This window comes from Panthera leo, chromosome B4, assembly GCF_018350215.1.
Source record: "Panthera leo isolate Ple1 chromosome B4, P.leo_Ple1_pat1.1, whole genome shotgun sequence".
In the NCBI taxonomy this organism is placed as follows: domain Eukaryota; kingdom Metazoa; phylum Chordata; class Mammalia; order Carnivora; family Felidae; genus Panthera; species Panthera leo.
Genome location: NC_056685.1, coordinates 87,816,730 through 87,836,347, shown reverse-complemented (window position 1 = coordinate 87,836,347; position 19,618 = coordinate 87,816,730). Strand labels below are relative to the sequence as shown.

The following is a 19,618-nucleotide window of genomic DNA, read 5'->3' as shown; positions in this document are numbered from 1 at the left end:
TCTCTCTCTCTCAAAAATAAATAAAAACATTAAAAAGAATTTAAAAAAATGAAAGCAAGTGAAAGTGGTTTTCTCTTGGCCAGACTTTCATGCATTTTCTTTTTCTTTTAGCCGCTACAGGCTCCTAATAAGTGTTACTTATTCAGTAAAACTAACAAAACTTTAACACTAGTTATACAGAAATACTAAATGAGACACTACAAAATTACCTATTTTCTTTTCCTTTTTGGCAGTGGTAGGATTGTAGGAAAATAAAAAGTAAGTTATTCAAGTTGAAAATTTGTTTCTTTTATAATGGAAAAAAGTTACGGAAGGACTATAATCTGATGTTGGATTATACCTGCCCTCTGACAATCTATATTAAGAAAGGCATGGCCAGTGGAAAAAAAAAATGATATTAGGCTTAAAACTCATGGTATTTATAATATGCGTTCCAAAGAACATTATTACTAATGCTTCAAGGACTAGTCATAGTATCAGCTATGCTGTAAAGTGATATTAGCCTTGAGAACTTCCTTTTTTAATGTCATACTATCTAGTAATCTCACACAGCCCAGTTCTTCTGGTCACTACAGAACCCAATTCACACCAACAAGACAAGGGCACTCACTGTGTTAACCTCCCCAGGGACCAGGATATCTTAGAAAATGCAGACTAAGAGGAATGTGTGACTCAAGGGATGAACTGCTGATAGTGACCCCTGGCGTGGCAGGACATATTCTGGGAGGAAAAAAACCTGCCAAATTATACCACCAAGCGGGCAGCCCACTTTGCTTGTCACTAAGACTGGCACCGATTACCATATTCTATGGTATCAACACATTCAGTGCTTTGCTCTATAGGGAATGGTCCTGGTATTGAAGGCTAATACAATATTAACTAAAACTACTCAACTTATATAAATGTATGCTGTATACCTTTGATTTGTATTTAACTTTCACTGGAGAATAACTTTTATGATTGCAATCAATCGATTATTTCTCAGGAATAAACATTTTCACTTCATGTAAATTCATGGCAATATTTTTAACATGTTACTTAACTGGCACACTACCCTTGTTAGTCTATTTCAGTACTTTATCAATGATACACAGATCTTTCTAACTCCCAATGTAACATATCCAAATATAGGAAATAAACTGAATACACAGCTTGGTATTTTCTTTTTTACAACTTTAAGGAAAATGCTGAAGACAGAATCTATGAAATGCCATATTAATTTACCCTAATTTTAGGTGAAATTATAAAATAGAAATTCATTAATTCATGTAAATAAAAATAATATCTCCTCGATAAAAGCTTACCATGTTTACAGATAATAGTGCAAATTAAATAATTTCACAATTACAACAGCCTCAAAATTGTATCTCATTCATTACTCAATTCTAGTATCTTCTCCTAGTTTTATAATTATTCTGGAGAGGCTGCAATGTATAAATTCTATTAAAATCAAAGGACTTCCAGCACACTAACATAATACTGAAACCATTATGATTTCTTAATCATTGTTTTAAACATCTTTGTGTCTTCACATAAATGTTTATGCAAATGTAACTAATATGATAATACCACAATCCATTAATAAAAAATACAGTAAGCTAGGTTAGTTTTTTAAGAAACAAGTAATGTACTCAAGAGCATTTTTCTTCTTCACTAAGAAAAGTGAAACAAAATTAGCAATTCACTCCATGACAGAAAGTTTACTGTACTTCTAAATGCTTCACTGTCTCCAAAAATACACTTCTCATTGTTTTAGAACACACACACATTTTATATTTATGGGTTGGCATAGTTATTTTTTTTCTTGCGAAGACATTACAAAATGAAGCACTGAAATGAACAAAACTTCACAGGCAAAATTTAGGAAATCTGGAATCATCTTGCCTGGATCATAATTCAAAGACAGTGATAAATGCTTAGTCAGTGAGAAAAAGAAAATCAGTAGAAATATAATATGAAAAGTCTTTAAAATCCAAACACCAAATATAAAAACAGACAGACTTACGTGAAAGCTGGGAAAGATATTTAAAGAAATGAGGTATGACGGAGTCAGAATGCTACAATATATCCCAATGTATTAAGCTAATAACTATACTTCAAAGTTGCAAAATCAGCAAATCATAAACTATTTGCTGCTGTGTTCACATGACCTTTCTGGTCAGATGTTTAATAGTCACTAGTAAATACATTTAAAATAAGCACTAAAGATAACTGCATGATCATATGGTAAGCATACCTGCCGCTTAAGAAGGCAAATTATAAGTAAAAATGAAAGCAAACAATTTTGTATTAATAATAAATACAGCTTCAGGCATTTAACATTATCAATATTTTAAAAATTTAAATAATAAATGCAACTATTTTATACAGAACTGTACCATTTATTATACACACAAGTTTATCAGTTCCCTTTGTTTACAAAGGCTGGTTATAGATAATATGGAATGTTACAGTACCATCTTGCATAAAATTTTAGTACAATTTGTACTTGAAAAAGGGTGCAAAAACACCAGCCTAATAAATCTGACTGAATGAAATATCTTTTCTTTCTTTTTAAAAAGTACATCATTAACACATACACCACAAACTGTACATAAGCTCACTTTTAAATCACCAACTGAAGATACAGTAGCAGGTATGTTGCAGTATTAACTAACTCTCCATCAGTTTAACCTACTAAAGGCTCCCACCGCTGCTCACTCAGGAGCCTTTGTTGACATGTAAGCTTGTAATATGAATTACTGAACTCAGGTAAGTACAATTTAAAGGAGGCGAACAACAGCTGCCAAGAATTATTGGTAGTAAGAAATGTCCTTCTCATAGAAGACTCACTGAGGATCAAACAGTCTTTAGATAATCTTTCTTCTTTAAAATTATTATAGCTGGTCAAGATTCTCCATTTTGAACTTTGGATGCTGGTGGCTGCATGAAATCCTTAAAAGGAACGAGTGCCTCTTTAAGTGCAGAGCAGACTTCTGCAGACGAGCAGGTGATGCATTCGACTAGAGTTGGGTATAAAGCAATCACTTGTGCCCAGGTATTTCCATCAACTGCAATTAAAAAGTATAAAATCTCAAAAACGTGTATTTAAATAGCAGAGATTATCCAATTAACATAACACAATCCTTCAAATACAAGGCAAAGAAAAAAATCCCCCAATATGGAGATTCCACAATCTTATACCCTTTTCTTTTTTAATCTTTGGAAGACTTCCCGATAGATCGAATAAGATATGAGGGGGAAACATATGGTCAGAGTACAGAGTCATCCATACCAAGGAATGTGCTAAAGTCCATTTTAAATGATACTTCAATTTGTGAAGGCCTTGGAAGCTAACAAAGTAACTTGGAATTCAAACTTCTGTCATTTTCAGTGTAAGTGCCAGACAATGTAGTGCATATTTCAAGAAGAATTAGAATTAGAAAACAACTCAATTTCTTATGCAGTTGTATGCTAAAAATATAAATATTTAAATGGTTTCCCCAGTAATGTCCTTGATACTGATTTTAGTTTCAAGTGACCAAAGATCCACTCTTCTCTTGTACTGCTTCCTAATCTTTAACAGGTATCATTAGATTTAAACTTCAGTGTGAAGAGACACGTCCGTGTTCCTCTCCACTATCACCAACAAGTAGTACAGTTGAATACTATTTGGTGAATGGGAAAAAGTGTTACATCCCATTTAGTTTATAATTTCCTTATACTCTGAGATCACATATTACATGTCTATTTTTCTGTAAACGCTGTGCATATTGCTGAGCCTGCAATACGCAACAAAACCAGCTGACAGATTTTGTTACACAGTATATGTATACGACACTATGAAACAAGTCTCAAATCTAGGAGGCAGTCTAGCATAAAAGAAAGATACTGTATTATACACAAGGAACTGTGATTCTATTTTTCACTCCAATTTCTCTTTATCTCAGCTTCTGTTGGAGAATAAAGGAATGTGTTTCTTACACTAGTATTCTTCAAAATACTTCTTATAAAAACGATGACCAGGGAAGTTTGGCACATGTTGTATATATTATCTTCCTTTTGGGGGACTCATAATTCACACGAATTTATTAAAAACTTGCAGTAAAAAAGAGGCTTAACTTTATCTAATCTAGGATTTCCAAAATTAATTTGATTATGGAATTTTTTTTATATTCAGTATCTACTGACATCACTCATCATCATTAATATTCATTCCTGAGTACAAATCTTGGGAAATGCTGAACTGTTCACGCAATCCCTTCTTCACCCAAACAGAGGCTTCCTCAGACTAGAAATGGGAAAAAGAAAAAGGGAGGGGAGCGGATGGGTAACGGTGAAGGAGGGACTCAGGCCAGTGCTGTTTTTATCTGTTTTATATCTTGGGAATCCATAAGAGATCTCATTTGTAAAAAGAATTTTCCTTGCTTAACAGAAAACGAACAGTTTAAAGAGAAGTTTTAAACAGTCTGCTCCAGCTGTCTTCTATGAAACTTTCCACTGATCATTTAACAAAAGATTACACAGAGAGGATTCTGGAAAAATGGCAGAGAGCAAGTACCCGGAATCTGTCTACCCACCTAGACAACAATTGTATTGGCAGAATCGGCTTGATACAACTATTTTGGAACTCTGGAGTCTACTGAAGGCTTGCAACTTCCAGAGGTAGACTTGGATAGAATATTGTGGTTAATTTTGGTCAATTTCAGCTCTTAGCACAGTAGCAGCTACCCATCCCTCACCCCTAGCCATGTGGTAGGCAGCTGTGCACGTGTTCCTGGAGCAGCTTGCCTGCAGCAGGCCACGGTGGGCAAAAAGACCATATCCTCCAAATATCGGGGATCTGTGCTCTGATCGCTGCTTCTGATCATAGTAAACAAAGGGGCTTCAACAACAACAAAAAACAACTCAATTCAAAAAATGGCAAAGGACTTGAATAGACATTTCTCCAAAGGAGATATACAAATGGCCGATAATGTATACAAATGGCCAATAATGTACACGAAAAGATGCTCAACATCGCCAACCTAAGGGAAATGCAAATCAGAACTACAATGAGATACCAACTCATACTGATTAAAATGGCTACTATCAAAACAAAAACAAAATTAAAAAAAACACAAGTATTTGTGCAGATGTGGAGAAATTAGAACCTTTGTTCACTGATGGTTGTAATGTAAAATGGTATAGCCACTGTGGAAAATAATACAGTGGTTCCTCAAAAAACAAAAAAAATAGAATTACCATATGATCCAGCAATTCTACTTCTGGGTATATACTCAAAAGAACAAAGCAGGGTCTTGAAGAGATTCCTACACACATTCATAGCAGCATTATTTGCAATAGCTAAAATGTGGAATTAACCCAAGTGTCTACCAATGGATGAATGGATAAGGAAAATATGAGACACACACAACACACACACACACACACACACACACACACACACACCACAATGGAATATTATTCAGCCTTAAAAAGTAGATTCTCCAATATGCTACAATATGAATGAAACTCAATGACATTATACTAAGCAGAAAAGCCAGTCACAAAAAGACAAGTATTTTATGACTCAACTTATATGAGATACCGAGAGCAAAGTCATAGTAATAGAAAATAGAATGGTGGTGTCAGAAACTAGGAGGAGCGGGGAATAAGGAGTTATTGTTTAATGAGTGTCGAGTTTCAGTTACAAGATAAAAAGAGTTATGGAGATAGATCATGGTGATGGTTGCACACTATTATGAAATTAATACCACTGAACTATACACTTAAAAATGGCTGAAGATAAATATTTTATGTGTATTTTGTAACAATAAAAAAACTGGGAAAAATAAAAAAAATGTTGCACAGATTGAAACCTATCTAGATTGCCCCAGATGGAGAGTCAACTGACATTAATTCTTGGTTTACTACTGGAAAATAAAAAAATACGCTGTTTAAGGGGCGCCTGGGTGGCTCAGCCGACTGGGCATCCGACTTCGGCTCTGGTCATGATCTCATGGTTTGTGGTTTCAAGCCCTACATCAGGCTCTGTGCTGACAGCTCGGAGCCTGAAGCCTGTTTCGGATTCTGTGTCTCCCCACCCGCCCCCCTCTCTCTGCCCCTCCCCTGCTCACACTCTGTCTCAAAAATAAATAAATGTAAAAAAAAAAAAAAAAAAATTTAAAAATACACTGTTTAAGATCACATCCTAAACTCAGGGAAGGCTCTTCAAATTTCTTAAAATACAGTTTTTAAAACCTACCATACATATGGGGTGCCTGGGTGGCTCAGTCAGTTGAGCATCCAACTTCAGCTCAGGTCATGATCTCACGGTTTGTGGGTTGGAGCTATGCATCGGGCTCTGTGCTGGCATAGGATTCTCTGTCTCTCTCTCTTTTGCTCTCTCTGCCCCTCCCCCACCTGTGTTCTCTCCCAAAGTAAAGAAATGAACTTAAAAAAAAAAAAAAAATCCCACTACAGATCTTGGGCTTACCTATGTATTGATATGGAAGTATCTCCAAATTTTATGAAGCGGAGAAAAATAAAGAGTATTCAGGACAGTAGGTATAATATGGGGCTACTATGCATATTCATTTATGTTTAAAACTGGGAGAATACTGGAGTATATATATATATTGTATTTACATAATAAACTCATGGAAAGATCCACAAACTAATAAAAATGGTTAAATGGTTACCTATGGGGAGGTAAGAACTAGGCAGATATAAAATAGGATAAAGCTATCTCAAAACTTTTCCCTGTATATTTTTGAATTTTTGAAACATGTGTATGTGGTTACTAGCTATTCAAATTCTATTTTCTCCCTCTCTCTCTCTCTCTGTTGGATGGTTGATCTTGAGCCTGCATGGAGCAAGCTGGCCCCAGACTTCTCCAAGTCCACATTTCTTTTCCTCCAATTCTTACGTGTTCAAAGACAGGGAACTACAGACATGCCTTTGTAGGAGGGTTACCTATTCAAATTTTAAAGTAAAGATCAAGTAAAATGATAAAAACAAAACTCCCAAATTAAAAATAAGTCCAAAAAATGCCTCCTCTCTCACTAGAAAACCCTAAAACAAATGACCAATGTTTTAAACAATTTTGGACTGGCAACGAGCAATCCAACATATTTCCACTGGAAAGGCTTGGCTTTTTCTTAGTTATCTTCTTTTTTCCTGTTTCTTAATGAAGCTTATCATAGCTTTCTAATATGTTACAATATCATCTTCATTTATGGTTACATTTAGTTTAAAATTTCACTTCATATACCCAGAGCCACAATTCAAACTCTCTTAGACAATTTTTAACAGTAAGTTAAATCATTTACCATTACTACACTGCCCTATTCTTGGCCCACTAGCTATGAAAAAAAAAAAAAAGTTACTGAGTTTTTCTTCCCTTTTCTTCCTTTATACAAATTTTGGTTAAATTCTTGACAGCTGTCTAAAAATTCTGCAAAATAATGCAAGCACTATGCACTGAAATATACTGGTTATATTTAATATACTATAGCAATAACATGGGAATTGGAGAATTTCCTGTTTAAGTCTTAAATATATTTTAGACTTGAATTAAGAATCCAATTCTATCCTATGATCTAATAAAGATTTTACTGGTCACTAGGAAGTTAATGCATGACTTCTCTCTCTAAAATATCAACCAGAACATTTTTGATGAGAACTCAAATTTGAATTTGATGGGATGAAGTCAAGATATTGCTCCAAAAATTTTCTTACAAATTCCACCCTTCCCGGGGCGCCTGGGTGGCTCTGTCGGTTGATCGCCCAGCTTCGGCTCAGGTCATGATCTCAGTTTGTGAGTTTGAGCCCCGCGTTGGGCTCTGTGCTGACGGCTCAGGGCTTGGAGCCTGCTTCAGATTCTGTGTCTCCCTCTCTCTCTCTGCCCCTCCCCTACTCACACCCTGTCTTTCTCTCAAAAATAAATAAAGATTAAAAAAAAAAAAAAAAAAAAAAACCACCAAATTCCACCCCCCTCCCTTTGTATTGAATAAGTACAAATCTATTACTCCTTAAGGTTTAGTATAATACTCTTTCTAGGCCAAAGTACTAGTGGGTAAATTTTGAAAATGAAAAAATATGTATTTACTTTTATTACATAATAATTGCCAGGAACAAATATCCTATGATTCATTTATTAGGCATTTATTAGGAACCTTCTTCTTGGGTATTAAAAGTAATGCTGCATAAAGTGCCAGTCTGCTAATGTGCTTGGGCCAGAATGTAAATCAACACACTTCCTTCTTTTTTTTTTTTTTTTTTTAATTTTTTTTTTTTTTTTAACGTTTATTTACTTTTGAGACAGAGAGAGACAGAGGATGAACGGGGGAGGGTCAGAGAGAGAGGGAGACACAGAATCTGAAACAGGCTCCGGGCTCTGAGCTGTCAGCACAGAGCCCGACACGGGGCTCAAACTCACGAGCCGTGAGATCATGACCTGAGCTGAAGTAGGACGCTTAACTGACTGAGCCACCCAGGCGCCCCAACACACTTCCTTCTTTAACAAACTCTTGTTGTATAAAAAATGTCAACTAAACCACTGTGTTTAGTGACACAAATATGCCAGCTCTTTATCCTATCCTCAAACAAACCACTTTGAGTAGCAATGCTGTAGAGGATTCAAATAGAACAAAATATGGCCCAAAAAGCCTCTCAAGAAGTTTACAAGTTAAGGGAAGTGACTGATTCATCTATATGTGTAACAGTAATACATATAGAGTGCCTTTGGACAAAGGTACACATAAACTAGCTACGAGTTCAATGAAAAGAGAAATCATTCACCACTAAAGATTAAAAACAAGGTTAAAAAGTGGAGTGGTATTTGAACTAGGTAGACATAGGTAGGAGAATGAAATAAGCAAAAGGTTAGAAAAACTTGGGTAGACTGAAAATTTTAGTTTGGTGGGAAACAGGATACATGAAATCTAGTGGAAATAAAGCATAAACCTAATAGAGGCTGAGAATAGTACTCTCTGCATTTGGTAGGTAATGGTACATGAAAATTTTTTGTTTTGTTTTACAAGGATGGGAAAATGAATGATCAAAGCTGCACTTTTGGAAAAATCATTTCTAGCAACAATGTAAAGAACGGAGAGAAGAGAGATGAGTAACAGAAAGGGGAAACAAATGAGAGAAGGCTATAAAATGATTCAAAGTTGAACAGTTTATACTTATACCATAATTCAGTACACATGCAGGATGAAGACTACTCCCACCCAAAACTCAGTGATGCTCCACATTAAACTTATAAGAAATACTAATTATCCATGCAACACCCTAACTTCAGACCAACTTAGTTTAAAAAAAAAAAAAAAAAAAAAAAAAAGCCAAACTGTTGTTTAATATTAAGAAGCCAAAACATTTACTTAATTGACATCCTAATGGACGATGCTTTGCTGTCATAAGGACTGGGAAAAAGAAAGTCTAATAGTTGTTATATTCCTAAAATTCAGTTAACTTAATAATAGAAAAGTATATCAGAAATAGAACATAAATGTTATGAGTTTAGAATAACTGAGTTTCTAAGCACTTACCATTCTCAGGCTGAGTTTTCTTAAGTGAATCAATGAGAGTACTGACTGCTTTTAAAACAAATATAATTTCTGTTACTTGTTGCCTAAAAAACAGATGGGAAATTATTTCCATCATGATTTTAAGATATGCCATGTGTGTTTACTAGGTTTATACAAATAGATATATTTTTGGAAAAATACTGAACACAATACAAAGTTAATTTTAGTTTTAAATTCTTATTAAAATATTTTATTAACATATACTTCAGTGTGCAAATAAGATTTATAGTTATTTTTACCATAAGTTATCAATTTCAAAGGGAGGGGGAGGCAATCTCTTCAGGCAAATCTAAATTTGTAAGATAATTGTAAAATATTTCATATAATTATTTAAAGTTAAGACATTTTATAATATATGCTTTTAAGGCTTCTCTACAAAAATGTTTTTTTTTCTTTTTAACTCCTTAGCACCAAAAGGGATTTGCCAAAGCTTAAATGGAAATAAAAACCACTATTACCTCCTGACACATATTTTATCATGCTGTTAAAAGAACATTTAAAATTATAATAGTACTTGTTTGATTTTCTAATACAACAAAAAGAAACATGCTCAAAACTAATCCTAAGGTGTCTCCTATTTGGAGACATCAGTAATGAAGAATGAACTTGGGAGTAAAGGATGAACAAGAGTAGCTTCATTCCCTTCTTTATCCCTACATAGTTTCCTCCCTTTCCCCTCATTGCTGACACCAATCTGTGTTTTCATTCTGCAGAAAAAATTTTTCTAATACTATGACAGAGTACTATTTCAAGCCTCCCTTTGTAAGCATAGAAGAAGTTACTGTGTTGCAATGTAGTTTAGAAAATAATGTAATGATACTGCATCAAACACAGGATGATACAATACAATACTTTATAGGACAACTATAAGTAAGACTCAATTTAAAAGCAATAAACACTAAAAACATGAAAAATGAAGTAAAGCTGCTTTCTGAAGTCAAATAATACGTTATAATCTAGTAAATAAAAATATTCCAAGCAAAGCAACTTTATTACTGCTTTTCCAAGTATACTTCAGAGATTATGATAAATCAATTTTCAATCATGCCCATAACCAAATTACTAACACCTGTCTTTGGAATGCTTTTATATATAAATCTGAATACGAGGAGGTATAATTTATATTTTAGAAATTCAAAATACAGTGGATCTTAAAAATAGAAATACAAATGACTATTAAGCATTGGTAATTAAAAAAAAACCAAACTACCATGTAACTATTTTTCATTCATCAAATTTAAAAAAGATAAAATAAATCATAAAATGGCAAATAATTTTAAAATGCTAAAAACTGAGAAAAGGACATTTATATACTTCTGGGAGAATGTAAATTGGCAGAAATTTCTGGTAGGCAATTTGGAATACATATCAAAAGCTTTAAAAATGTTTTTATCTTAGGGCACCTGAGTGCTCAGTTAAGCCTCTGACTTCAGCTCAGGTCATGATCTCACGGTTTACGACTTCAAGTCCTGCATCTGGCTCTGTGCGGTCAGCTCAGAGTCTGAAGCCTGCTTCAGATTCTGTGTCTCCCTCTCTCTCTGCCCCTCCCCCTGCTCACAGTTTGTCTCTCAAAAATAAATAAACATTAAAAGAAATTTTAAAAATGTTTTTATCTTTTTTTTAATTTTTTTTTTTAACGTTTATTTATTTTTGAGACAGAGAGAGACAGAGCATGAACGGGGAGGGTCAGAGAGAGGGAGACACAGAATCTGAAACAGGCTCCAGGCTCTGAGCTGTCAGCACAGAGCCCGATGCAGGGCTCGAACTCACGGGCTGCGAGATCATGATCCAAGCTGAAGTCGGCCGCTCAACCGACTGAGCCACCCAGGCGCCCCAAAAATGTTTTTATCTTTTGACAAGTAATTCTAACTCCAAAAATTTATTATAAGTAAATAAGAATGTGCACAAAGATTTGGGGCTGATGATTTACCTCTCCAATAGTACCTCAAGAGATGGACCCATAATGATTTTTGAAACTCTACCCTGACTTTGATAACTCTATCTTCCAATGGTATTTTGTTTCATTTGTTTTGCTTTAAACTCTAATTCCCACATAAAAAAAATAGATTGGTGACATAACTCAAATTTATGATTACATTTTTTGATGAATTCTGATTTCTATCCCAACTTTGATTAGCTTTGGCTTTGCAGAAAGACCTAGAGCCCCTTCCACTGACACAGCTTGGCTAAGTGGGAAGCAAATTAGTTTAGGAACAAGGGCTTAATTAAGCAAACTAGATAAAAAGAAGATCTAAATGCTAGCTGACTTGTAGAGAAATCTAAAAAAAACTGTAAAACTAACTAGGAAGTTCCCAGAGTATGATTTATCAATTATTTTCTCTCTAGAGAGATCCACACCTATGTGCTCATACAGATCCACAAGTCCTTATCCAGAAATCCTTGAGAAAACATATTTTAGAATTCAAAATTTTCTTTTAAATCCAAAAAGGAAACTTGGTACACATATCATATATTACTTAACCTTCATGACGAGTCTGAAAAAGCATCCCAAAATAAAATGCATTAATATATCTGCAGCAAAACTTATATTTACACCATATAAAATAAATAAAATTATAAACAGCTTCAGGTTACATTCACATCACTTATAAAAACAACTTGGTGCTCAAAGCTTTTTTTTTTTTTTTTGAATTAATAACTATGACAGCATATTCCCTTCATCTATAAAATAAAATCTATACCTTGGAAGAGGGCATTTACCACTTAATCTTTCATCCTCTATATAGCGATGAAGTACATCTTGAGACCTCTTTAAAAGTACTGAGAGTGCCATTCGTGAGATATAGCCTTCTTGAGGTGTTGTGACTTTGTTACTGAAGGAAAACTGGAGCAATGTTTCAAAACACATTTTCGAAAATTCCTCTCTCAAACGAATATCAATCTCTGCTTCTGTAAAATTAACAATTTTTGATGGTTAATAGGAAGTTAAATTAATAACCTTAATGATAACAATTTAGCAAACTAGGAACAGAAGGAAATTCTTCAACTGATGAAGAGCATCTATGAAAACCTTACAGCTAACAGCATGTATATAACAATTTTCCCCCTTTCAAGACCAAAAACAAGGCAAGACTGTCAACTCTCATCATTTCTACTTAGTATTTTTCTTGTCTTGTTTTTTTTCATACTCTTTGACAGCACTATAAAATACTTCTCAATGGTTTGCCACAAGGTCAAGTTTGTGATTTTTCTTTCTTTCTTCTTCCTTCCTCCCTTCCTACTTTCCTCTTAGCGACATCTTTCTAGAGCCAGACCTGAGCTCTATTCTGGACTAGCTGCTCTCTAGACCTGCTGTCCCGCTATCTCCTAGAACTAGTCTTTGTCATAGCCTGGGAATTGTTTTATTCTCTTATTGTATATCCCACTTCCTAGATCCATGCCTTCCATTTCCTTGGCTTACTCCTTTGTTTTCATGGAGCACATTCTAGAATGTCTCAGAAAGACTATTCTGAATAGGAAGTAACATTTTTGAGAACTTGCATTTCTGAAAATATCATTACTTTACTGTGGTACTCAAAGAGTTGTTCCTTAGCAGCATCAACATCACCAGAAAACTCGTTAGAAATGCAAATTCTCATATCCCACCCCATACGTACTGAATCAGAAGCTCTGAGAGTACAGCCCAGCAATAGCTTGCCCTTGCAGCTGATTATAATACATGCTGACATTTGAAAATTACCATTCTACGCTTATACTCTGCCAACAATGGGCCCACATTTAAAACTCCTTCTTAAAAATCCTTTCCATTTCTAACTCTCAAACTACTTCATCGATGTCTTTTAGCATACGGTGCTGCTACTGAAAAGTCCAATGTCCTCTTGATACAATTCTTCTGTGTTGGACTTTTTTCTTTTCTTTCTGAAATCTTGTAGATCTTCTCTTTATCCCAGGTATTTTGAAATTTCCTAACAACATGCCTTCTTGTGGATCTTTTTTCTTTCACTGTTCTGGTCACTGAGTGGCCATTTTTAATTTGGAGACTGATTTCTTTAGTTTATGTATTTGATAATTTCCTCTGTTAGCTTTGCTCTATTTTCTCTTTCTGGAAGACCTATTGTCAGATGTTAGACCCCTTGGATTCATTTTATTTCCTTCTTCTTATGTTGTCTACTTTTTGTCTTTCTCTACTTCCTGGTTTACCTCCTTATATTTTCTTGTAACCCTTCACTGGACTTGTTATTTCAGCTGTCACATTTTTAGTTTCTGTGAGCTCCTTCTTATTCTGATTCCTCCTTGTTAATAGTATTTTTTTTCATGCATATAAATCTTTTATCTCTTTGAACATCCTAATTATAATTGTGCTTTTTTGAGTAATGTTTTTATGGCTCTGAATTTTATCTGTTTCCTCTCAGTTTCTTTTACTCCCTCTTTGTTTTTTCTCTTTCATGTTGAAAGATTTTCTCTGAAAGCTTTGGCTATCAGGTCATACTTAAGAATGGTGGGGACCAAAACTGATCCCAGGAACCTAGGTCTTTATAGAAGCCTGGTCCTGTTTCTATGTATATGTTTAAAAAAAAAAAAAAACCTCCAAGTTAAAGTCGAGAAGTTTGTGTCCAATGGCAAAGTCATTGGAAGAATGCCCAAATACCTTCCTTACTTTGGTATATTTAATACTATAAATGGCAAGAGGTATCATCAGAAACTGCTAGAAAAAGTATACATGGCAACTCAGTAATCCTTATTAAGCTTAAAGTATTTACATCTGATTATATTGTTTGTAACACACATTTTATAAAAATGTATCTAGAAATTTTTATATACTCTTTAATAATAAAAAGTTGACTGTATTAATGTAAGTAGTATTTAATTATTTTTTCTGAGACTATTATTTTTGTTAAATCTGCACTTTACCAGATCACTTTTAAAACTTGTTTGGGCTGGGAAAAAGAAGTGCTGTAGTTTGTGAAGTAAGCAGTATGAGAGACATCTAGTGGCCAGACTACACACATTTAAATGTTCTTCAAAGTGCTTAGCACAGTTTAACAGAATATTCACATTTTCCCCTCAGAAAGCTTAATGTTCTATCATGTTCTTAGAAATTACCTTAACCATTCTCCAGTTTACATTTTGCCATAATCACAGGAGTAAACATTTATATAGTCAGCTTCTTCCAAAGTACTTCAATACTAACATTTTTAATACATCATTAAAATAACATACCTGTAAATGAAGATGACTGAGAATGTATTGAGCCCTTATTAAGCATAGTCATTATCTGACCAACAAATTCCTTAGGAATAAAATTGGCATAAGGTAGTATCTCAGTGCTGATAAGCTGAACTACCTACAACAAAAGAGGCAAACTCAAATGCATTTTTTTTCTTGAAAGAGACCAACTCAAATGACAGTATCTAGAGTAAAACCTAAATTTTATTTTAAAAGAAAATCAGCTAAAGAATCTTCCTTGAAGTACACAAACATTTTAATGTTAACATACAGGATGAGTAGTCCATTTCCCTCATTTGTCTTAGTAATAATAATAAATTTATTACAAAATAGTCAATACTATAGACTGTTTACTATGCAACCATTTTAGTAAATGTTGATGTTATATGAAATGTATCCATGCTAGAATAAAGTATCCAAAACAGAATTAACAATAAGATTGAAATCACTTTTTATAACCATAAATGAGACAAAAGAGAAAGGAAAATTACATTCATTTTTGTTAAATAGCTCATTTCTAATACATAATGTGTTACTTTGCCCTTTGAAGAAAAAGAAGAAAAGTTTACAAGAGTTTTAATACAGAAATGGACAAAAAGCAATATTTTATACGTATACTTTTTTGATATACTTTAAAGTAATTTACTTCATTTACTTAAAAGTTCTTTTATCCTGCTTAAAGGAAAATCATCAAACCACCACCCCCAACAAAAAAATCTATAACCAAAAAAAACTACTTCTTTAAAGTCAATTTATAATCAACAAAATATATTCTTTAACAAGCTCTCATTATGTGCTTCAAGAGTTTGAGAGGCTCTATCTACAGCTGGTTAAAAAGAAAAATCTAAACAACTTATTGATTAGTTTGAACGACAAACACCTGGTTTGCCAAACTGTAGCACAAACTCTCAAATGCGTGCTCAATGACTGAGATTTTACTGAATCAACTACTTTTTAAAATTATTAAATGGACACAACTATGGATCTAGACAACATACACACAGCACAAAGCTAACAAATAAAAGGAAATCATGTCAGTGCTTTAAGAACCAACCTTTAATCTCTGTGAGAGTTTTAAAGCTTTTAGGTTCAATCTTAACTTACTACCCCTACTTGTTCTTTTAGCAATTTCATAATTTCAACATTTCTACTATTTGGTTTGCACAAATGGTTACAGGAAAATGTTTTAAATAGCTTCCTCACCTCAACGTCAATACTTTCATTTCTTTGAAATTCTTGAATAGAGAGATTATCTGGAGGTATGCTAAAAAATAAACAAATAAAACACTTGATTTTTAAAAGTAACATGTTCCTTGGAAATAAGCAGTATTCAAATGACAAAAAGGATTTATTTTCTCACCCAGGTTCTCACCCATTACCATTTATTTAAAAGAACAGTATTTTTAATTAAAGTTATTAGTATAATAAGGACTATACCAATTACAAACATGAATTTCTTAACTACAAAAAATGCTTGGTCCAATCCTGAATTAAATAAAATCTGTAAAATTAAACTCCTTTCAGTATTATGAAAAAAACAATAAAAAGTGAGGGTATTACTATCATCTTCAGCTACAACAAAAATTACTACTGTGAGGATACCTGAATTCACTTACATTGCCAGTGACTTAAAAGAGTCTTGGTTATCTGCTGAACCCATTCACTCAGAGACTGGCCATTAATCACTAATTTGTAATAAACACAATGTATTAAAGATCTTTACATTAAAAATAGAGAACATCTAAAACAAAACAGGACTGATTCAGACTTTCTAAAGCAGAAAATTATTCCAGCAAGATCAATGGAAATCAGTAATTCTGAGAGAACCAAGGTGAATTCTAAACCATGTGGCTCCTAATTAGAATGGGCGGTAAAATGGTATTAAACTTACAAAGCAGTGAAATATTAACTACTTAAAAACAGCTGAGAATAAGATGTTAATGATTGTTACAGTAATGACAGTGAAAAATTACAGAGCCAGCCACTGTACTAAGAGCTTTAATTTGTATTATTTCATAAGTTCCCAGAGTAACCACATGTAGCAAGTATTATCCTCATGTAATTGACAGAAGAGGAAACAGGCTTTGAATGCTGGTAAAATGACCAAGAATGTACTGTAAGCAAATGACAAGGCCGCAATTTGACCCTAAACTTCTCTGGTATTTGAGCCTAAATTCTTCTCTTTCATGTTGTAAATGTAAAAGCAGTGTTATCTTAGATTTAGAGTTATAATATACAGTTTTGTATCTAGGGCTATTTTTGCTCTAGCATTATTTGGTTTTTCTATTTATAAGTATTAGAATACACACAAGCACTCGTGCACATGTACTCTGTTATGGGTACCATATCTTTACTTGATTTAGATGTTTTTCATTCAGCAAATATTTATTGAGTATCAGATGCTTTGTACCATATACAGCATATATACAGCATTGAGTTTGAGCAAGATGGTGTTCAAGATCCTGCTGTGAACAAGATGCACTTAGTCTCTGTTGCATGAAACTTGCATTCTGGTGTGCAAGTCCTAGACTAATTCTATAATCTGCTAGTAGGAAACTACAGGAAAAATTTTAATGACATGTACCCAAACTGGAACCAATGGTGGGAATTTCATAACTGCTACAACTAATGTAGCTTCACAGATCCTATCTGTATCTCTGGAGATAAAAGCTGTGTTTAATTCTAATTTATAATCAAGTAATATAAGTGTTCAGTGATACAAAAAAAAATGGTGATAATGGTGGAGGTAACTGAGGATGGGCTGACTATGAATTAAAAAAAAAAGCTTATTAGGAACAGACAGTAATAATATAAATGTGACAGGGATCATGTATCAAACACTGAAGTGGATTTTAAAATATTTTATGAGGAAAGAAAGCATACAAAGTCAGAAACTCAAAAGTTCACTCCTAATTCCAGCGATCAAAAAAATCAGGAATTATTTGATGATGCATAGGTTAAGTATTCTGGTCTCAAAACTCAAACTAATGGCTATTTTTTTAACTTATAGTTAGTATCCTTACTAAACACTTTGAGCATATCAAAAAAATTGGTTGAGCTTCTAAAAAACTGATGATTAACACAGTTTACCTATAAATTATAAGAGACGGTGAACACTGCAGGTAGAAACGGGCCATATAAGATCCTTAATTCTCTAAGATGGAGGTAATTTTAAAAATTATCTTCACAAATATTTAGTTGAAATAAAATAACTGATAAAGTATGATTTGTATTTTTTGTCAGTTCTCTCTGCATGGTACATTCAAAAAGTGTAATGAGATACAATTTCATATACTATAAAATTCACCTTTTAAATTATATAATTCAGTGCTTTTTAGTATCTGCACAAAGTTGTGCCACTTCTAATTCTAGGATATTTTAATCACTCCTGAAACACATTCTGTACTTTGACCAGTCACTCCTCATCCTCTCCTCTCCCACCTGTAACAACCATTAATCTACTTTCTGTCTTTACGCATTTGCCTATTCTGGATATACCCCATAAGTGACATCATACAATATATGGCCTTTTGTGTCTGGTTTCTTTCACTTAGCATAACATCTTCAAGATTCATCTATACTGTAGCATGCATACATCAGTATTTTATCCTTTCTTATGGCTGAATATTCCAATCTGTAGACATACCACATTTACTTTATCCATTCATCAGGTGATAGACATTTGGATTGTCTTCATTTGGGGGCTATTATGACAAATACCACTATGAATATTAGTGAACAAGTTTTTGTGTGAACATGTTTCATCTGAATTCTTTTGGGTAGTACTTAGTGATTTTTAACTTAAGGTCCACAGACCATTTGTATGAATTCCCCCCCAGCCCAAGTGTATTCTAGAGGACAAGCACCATGTTTCAGTACTCCAAGGATGATTGAATGAACTCCTAATAAACTTCAAGTGTCTACCAGATTACAGTCTTTATGTTTTTCATCTTTAATCATGTTTTTTCTTTTTCTCCTTTCAACTATTTATTTATGATAGTCTTCAATGATGTCCAAAGCCTTCATTTTCTTCTAGCTAATTTTGATTTTATTTATATTTCTTTGTTATTATACTGCCTTGCCAAAACAGCTTAAAGAACAAAAGAAAGCTAAGCATTATAAAGGCATGGTTATTCAAAGTCTTAGAGTGTATATTAAGTTAAAGGACTTATAAATGTTCCAAGATGAAATATGCTCAAATATTAGTATTATATAAAAACTAAGGCCTTATTATTCCAAGCAACATTCTGAAACACCCTATTGTTCAGTATTACTGATGAACTTCAGTTATAGAACAAGTACATATATGACATAAAATAATATTTTGTGATTTCCAAAGTAATCAATTATTTGAAAAACAAAAAACAAAACCTCATGAAACTGAAAATGTGCATTGTTTTAAGTTCTCCTAGTGAGCACTGCCATTTTTAGCTTCAGCTAACTAATGCAAGTTTTCAATTTGAGCTTTAAAATATTTTTTGGACTATGAAATAAAAATGACCAGTCCAAGGTCAACAGGAAGTAGGTGATAGAGTCCAAAGTAGGTCATGACTTTCAATGTAGGGTAGGTCTCTACTACTCCATGTAGTAGAAGGCTTAAATCTATAAGTAGAATAACTACAACTTAGAACACTGATTCTGTGTTACTGACAGCTGAAGTCAGTATCTTTATTATTTTCTAGCCATTATACACAATTCCAAATTTAGAAGTAAATTTCCTACTCCTAGTTATTTACAGTTTTGGTCTTTAAAATTCTAGTTTAAAATATGGCTTTTTGATGGGAAAGGATACGGATAGCATCACTTTCTCTTAAGGAAAGGAAATAATGAGGATAATAGTGGTAGCAAGCATTTTAAAAGCACTTACATGCCAGGTA

The 19,618-nt window shown here is 33.5% G+C and overlaps 1 protein-coding gene and 1 non-coding gene across 5 annotated transcripts in view; both read right to left on the bottom strand.

The window, feature by feature from the left end:
* Positions 1-1,603: 1,603 nt before the first annotated feature.
* The window catches only part of MON2 (MON2 homolog, regulator of endosome-to-Golgi trafficking), a 119,190-nt gene continuing 101,175 nt past the window's right edge, over positions 1,604-19,618 (bottom strand). For all 4 annotated transcript variants that reach the window (XM_042947044.1, XM_042947045.1, XM_042947046.1 and 1 more), the window contains 5 exons: positions 15,945-16,005; positions 14,736-14,859; positions 12,257-12,464; positions 9,516-9,598; positions 1,604-3,050 (listed from right to left, as the gene is read on the bottom strand). In XM_042947044.1, coding sequence (XP_042802978.1) covers positions 2,887-3,050; positions 9,516-9,598; positions 12,257-12,464; positions 14,736-14,859; positions 15,945-16,005 — 640 coding nt within the window. In that variant the 3' untranslated portion in view covers positions 1,604-2,886. The remainder of the gene's footprint in view (positions 3,051-9,515; positions 9,599-12,256; positions 12,465-14,735; positions 14,860-15,944; positions 16,006-19,618) is intronic.
* On the bottom strand, positions 6,802-6,932 carry LOC122225740. The gene has a single exon (XR_006205344.1). It is a non-coding gene; the product is annotated as a small nucleolar RNA SNORA38 (small nucleolar RNA).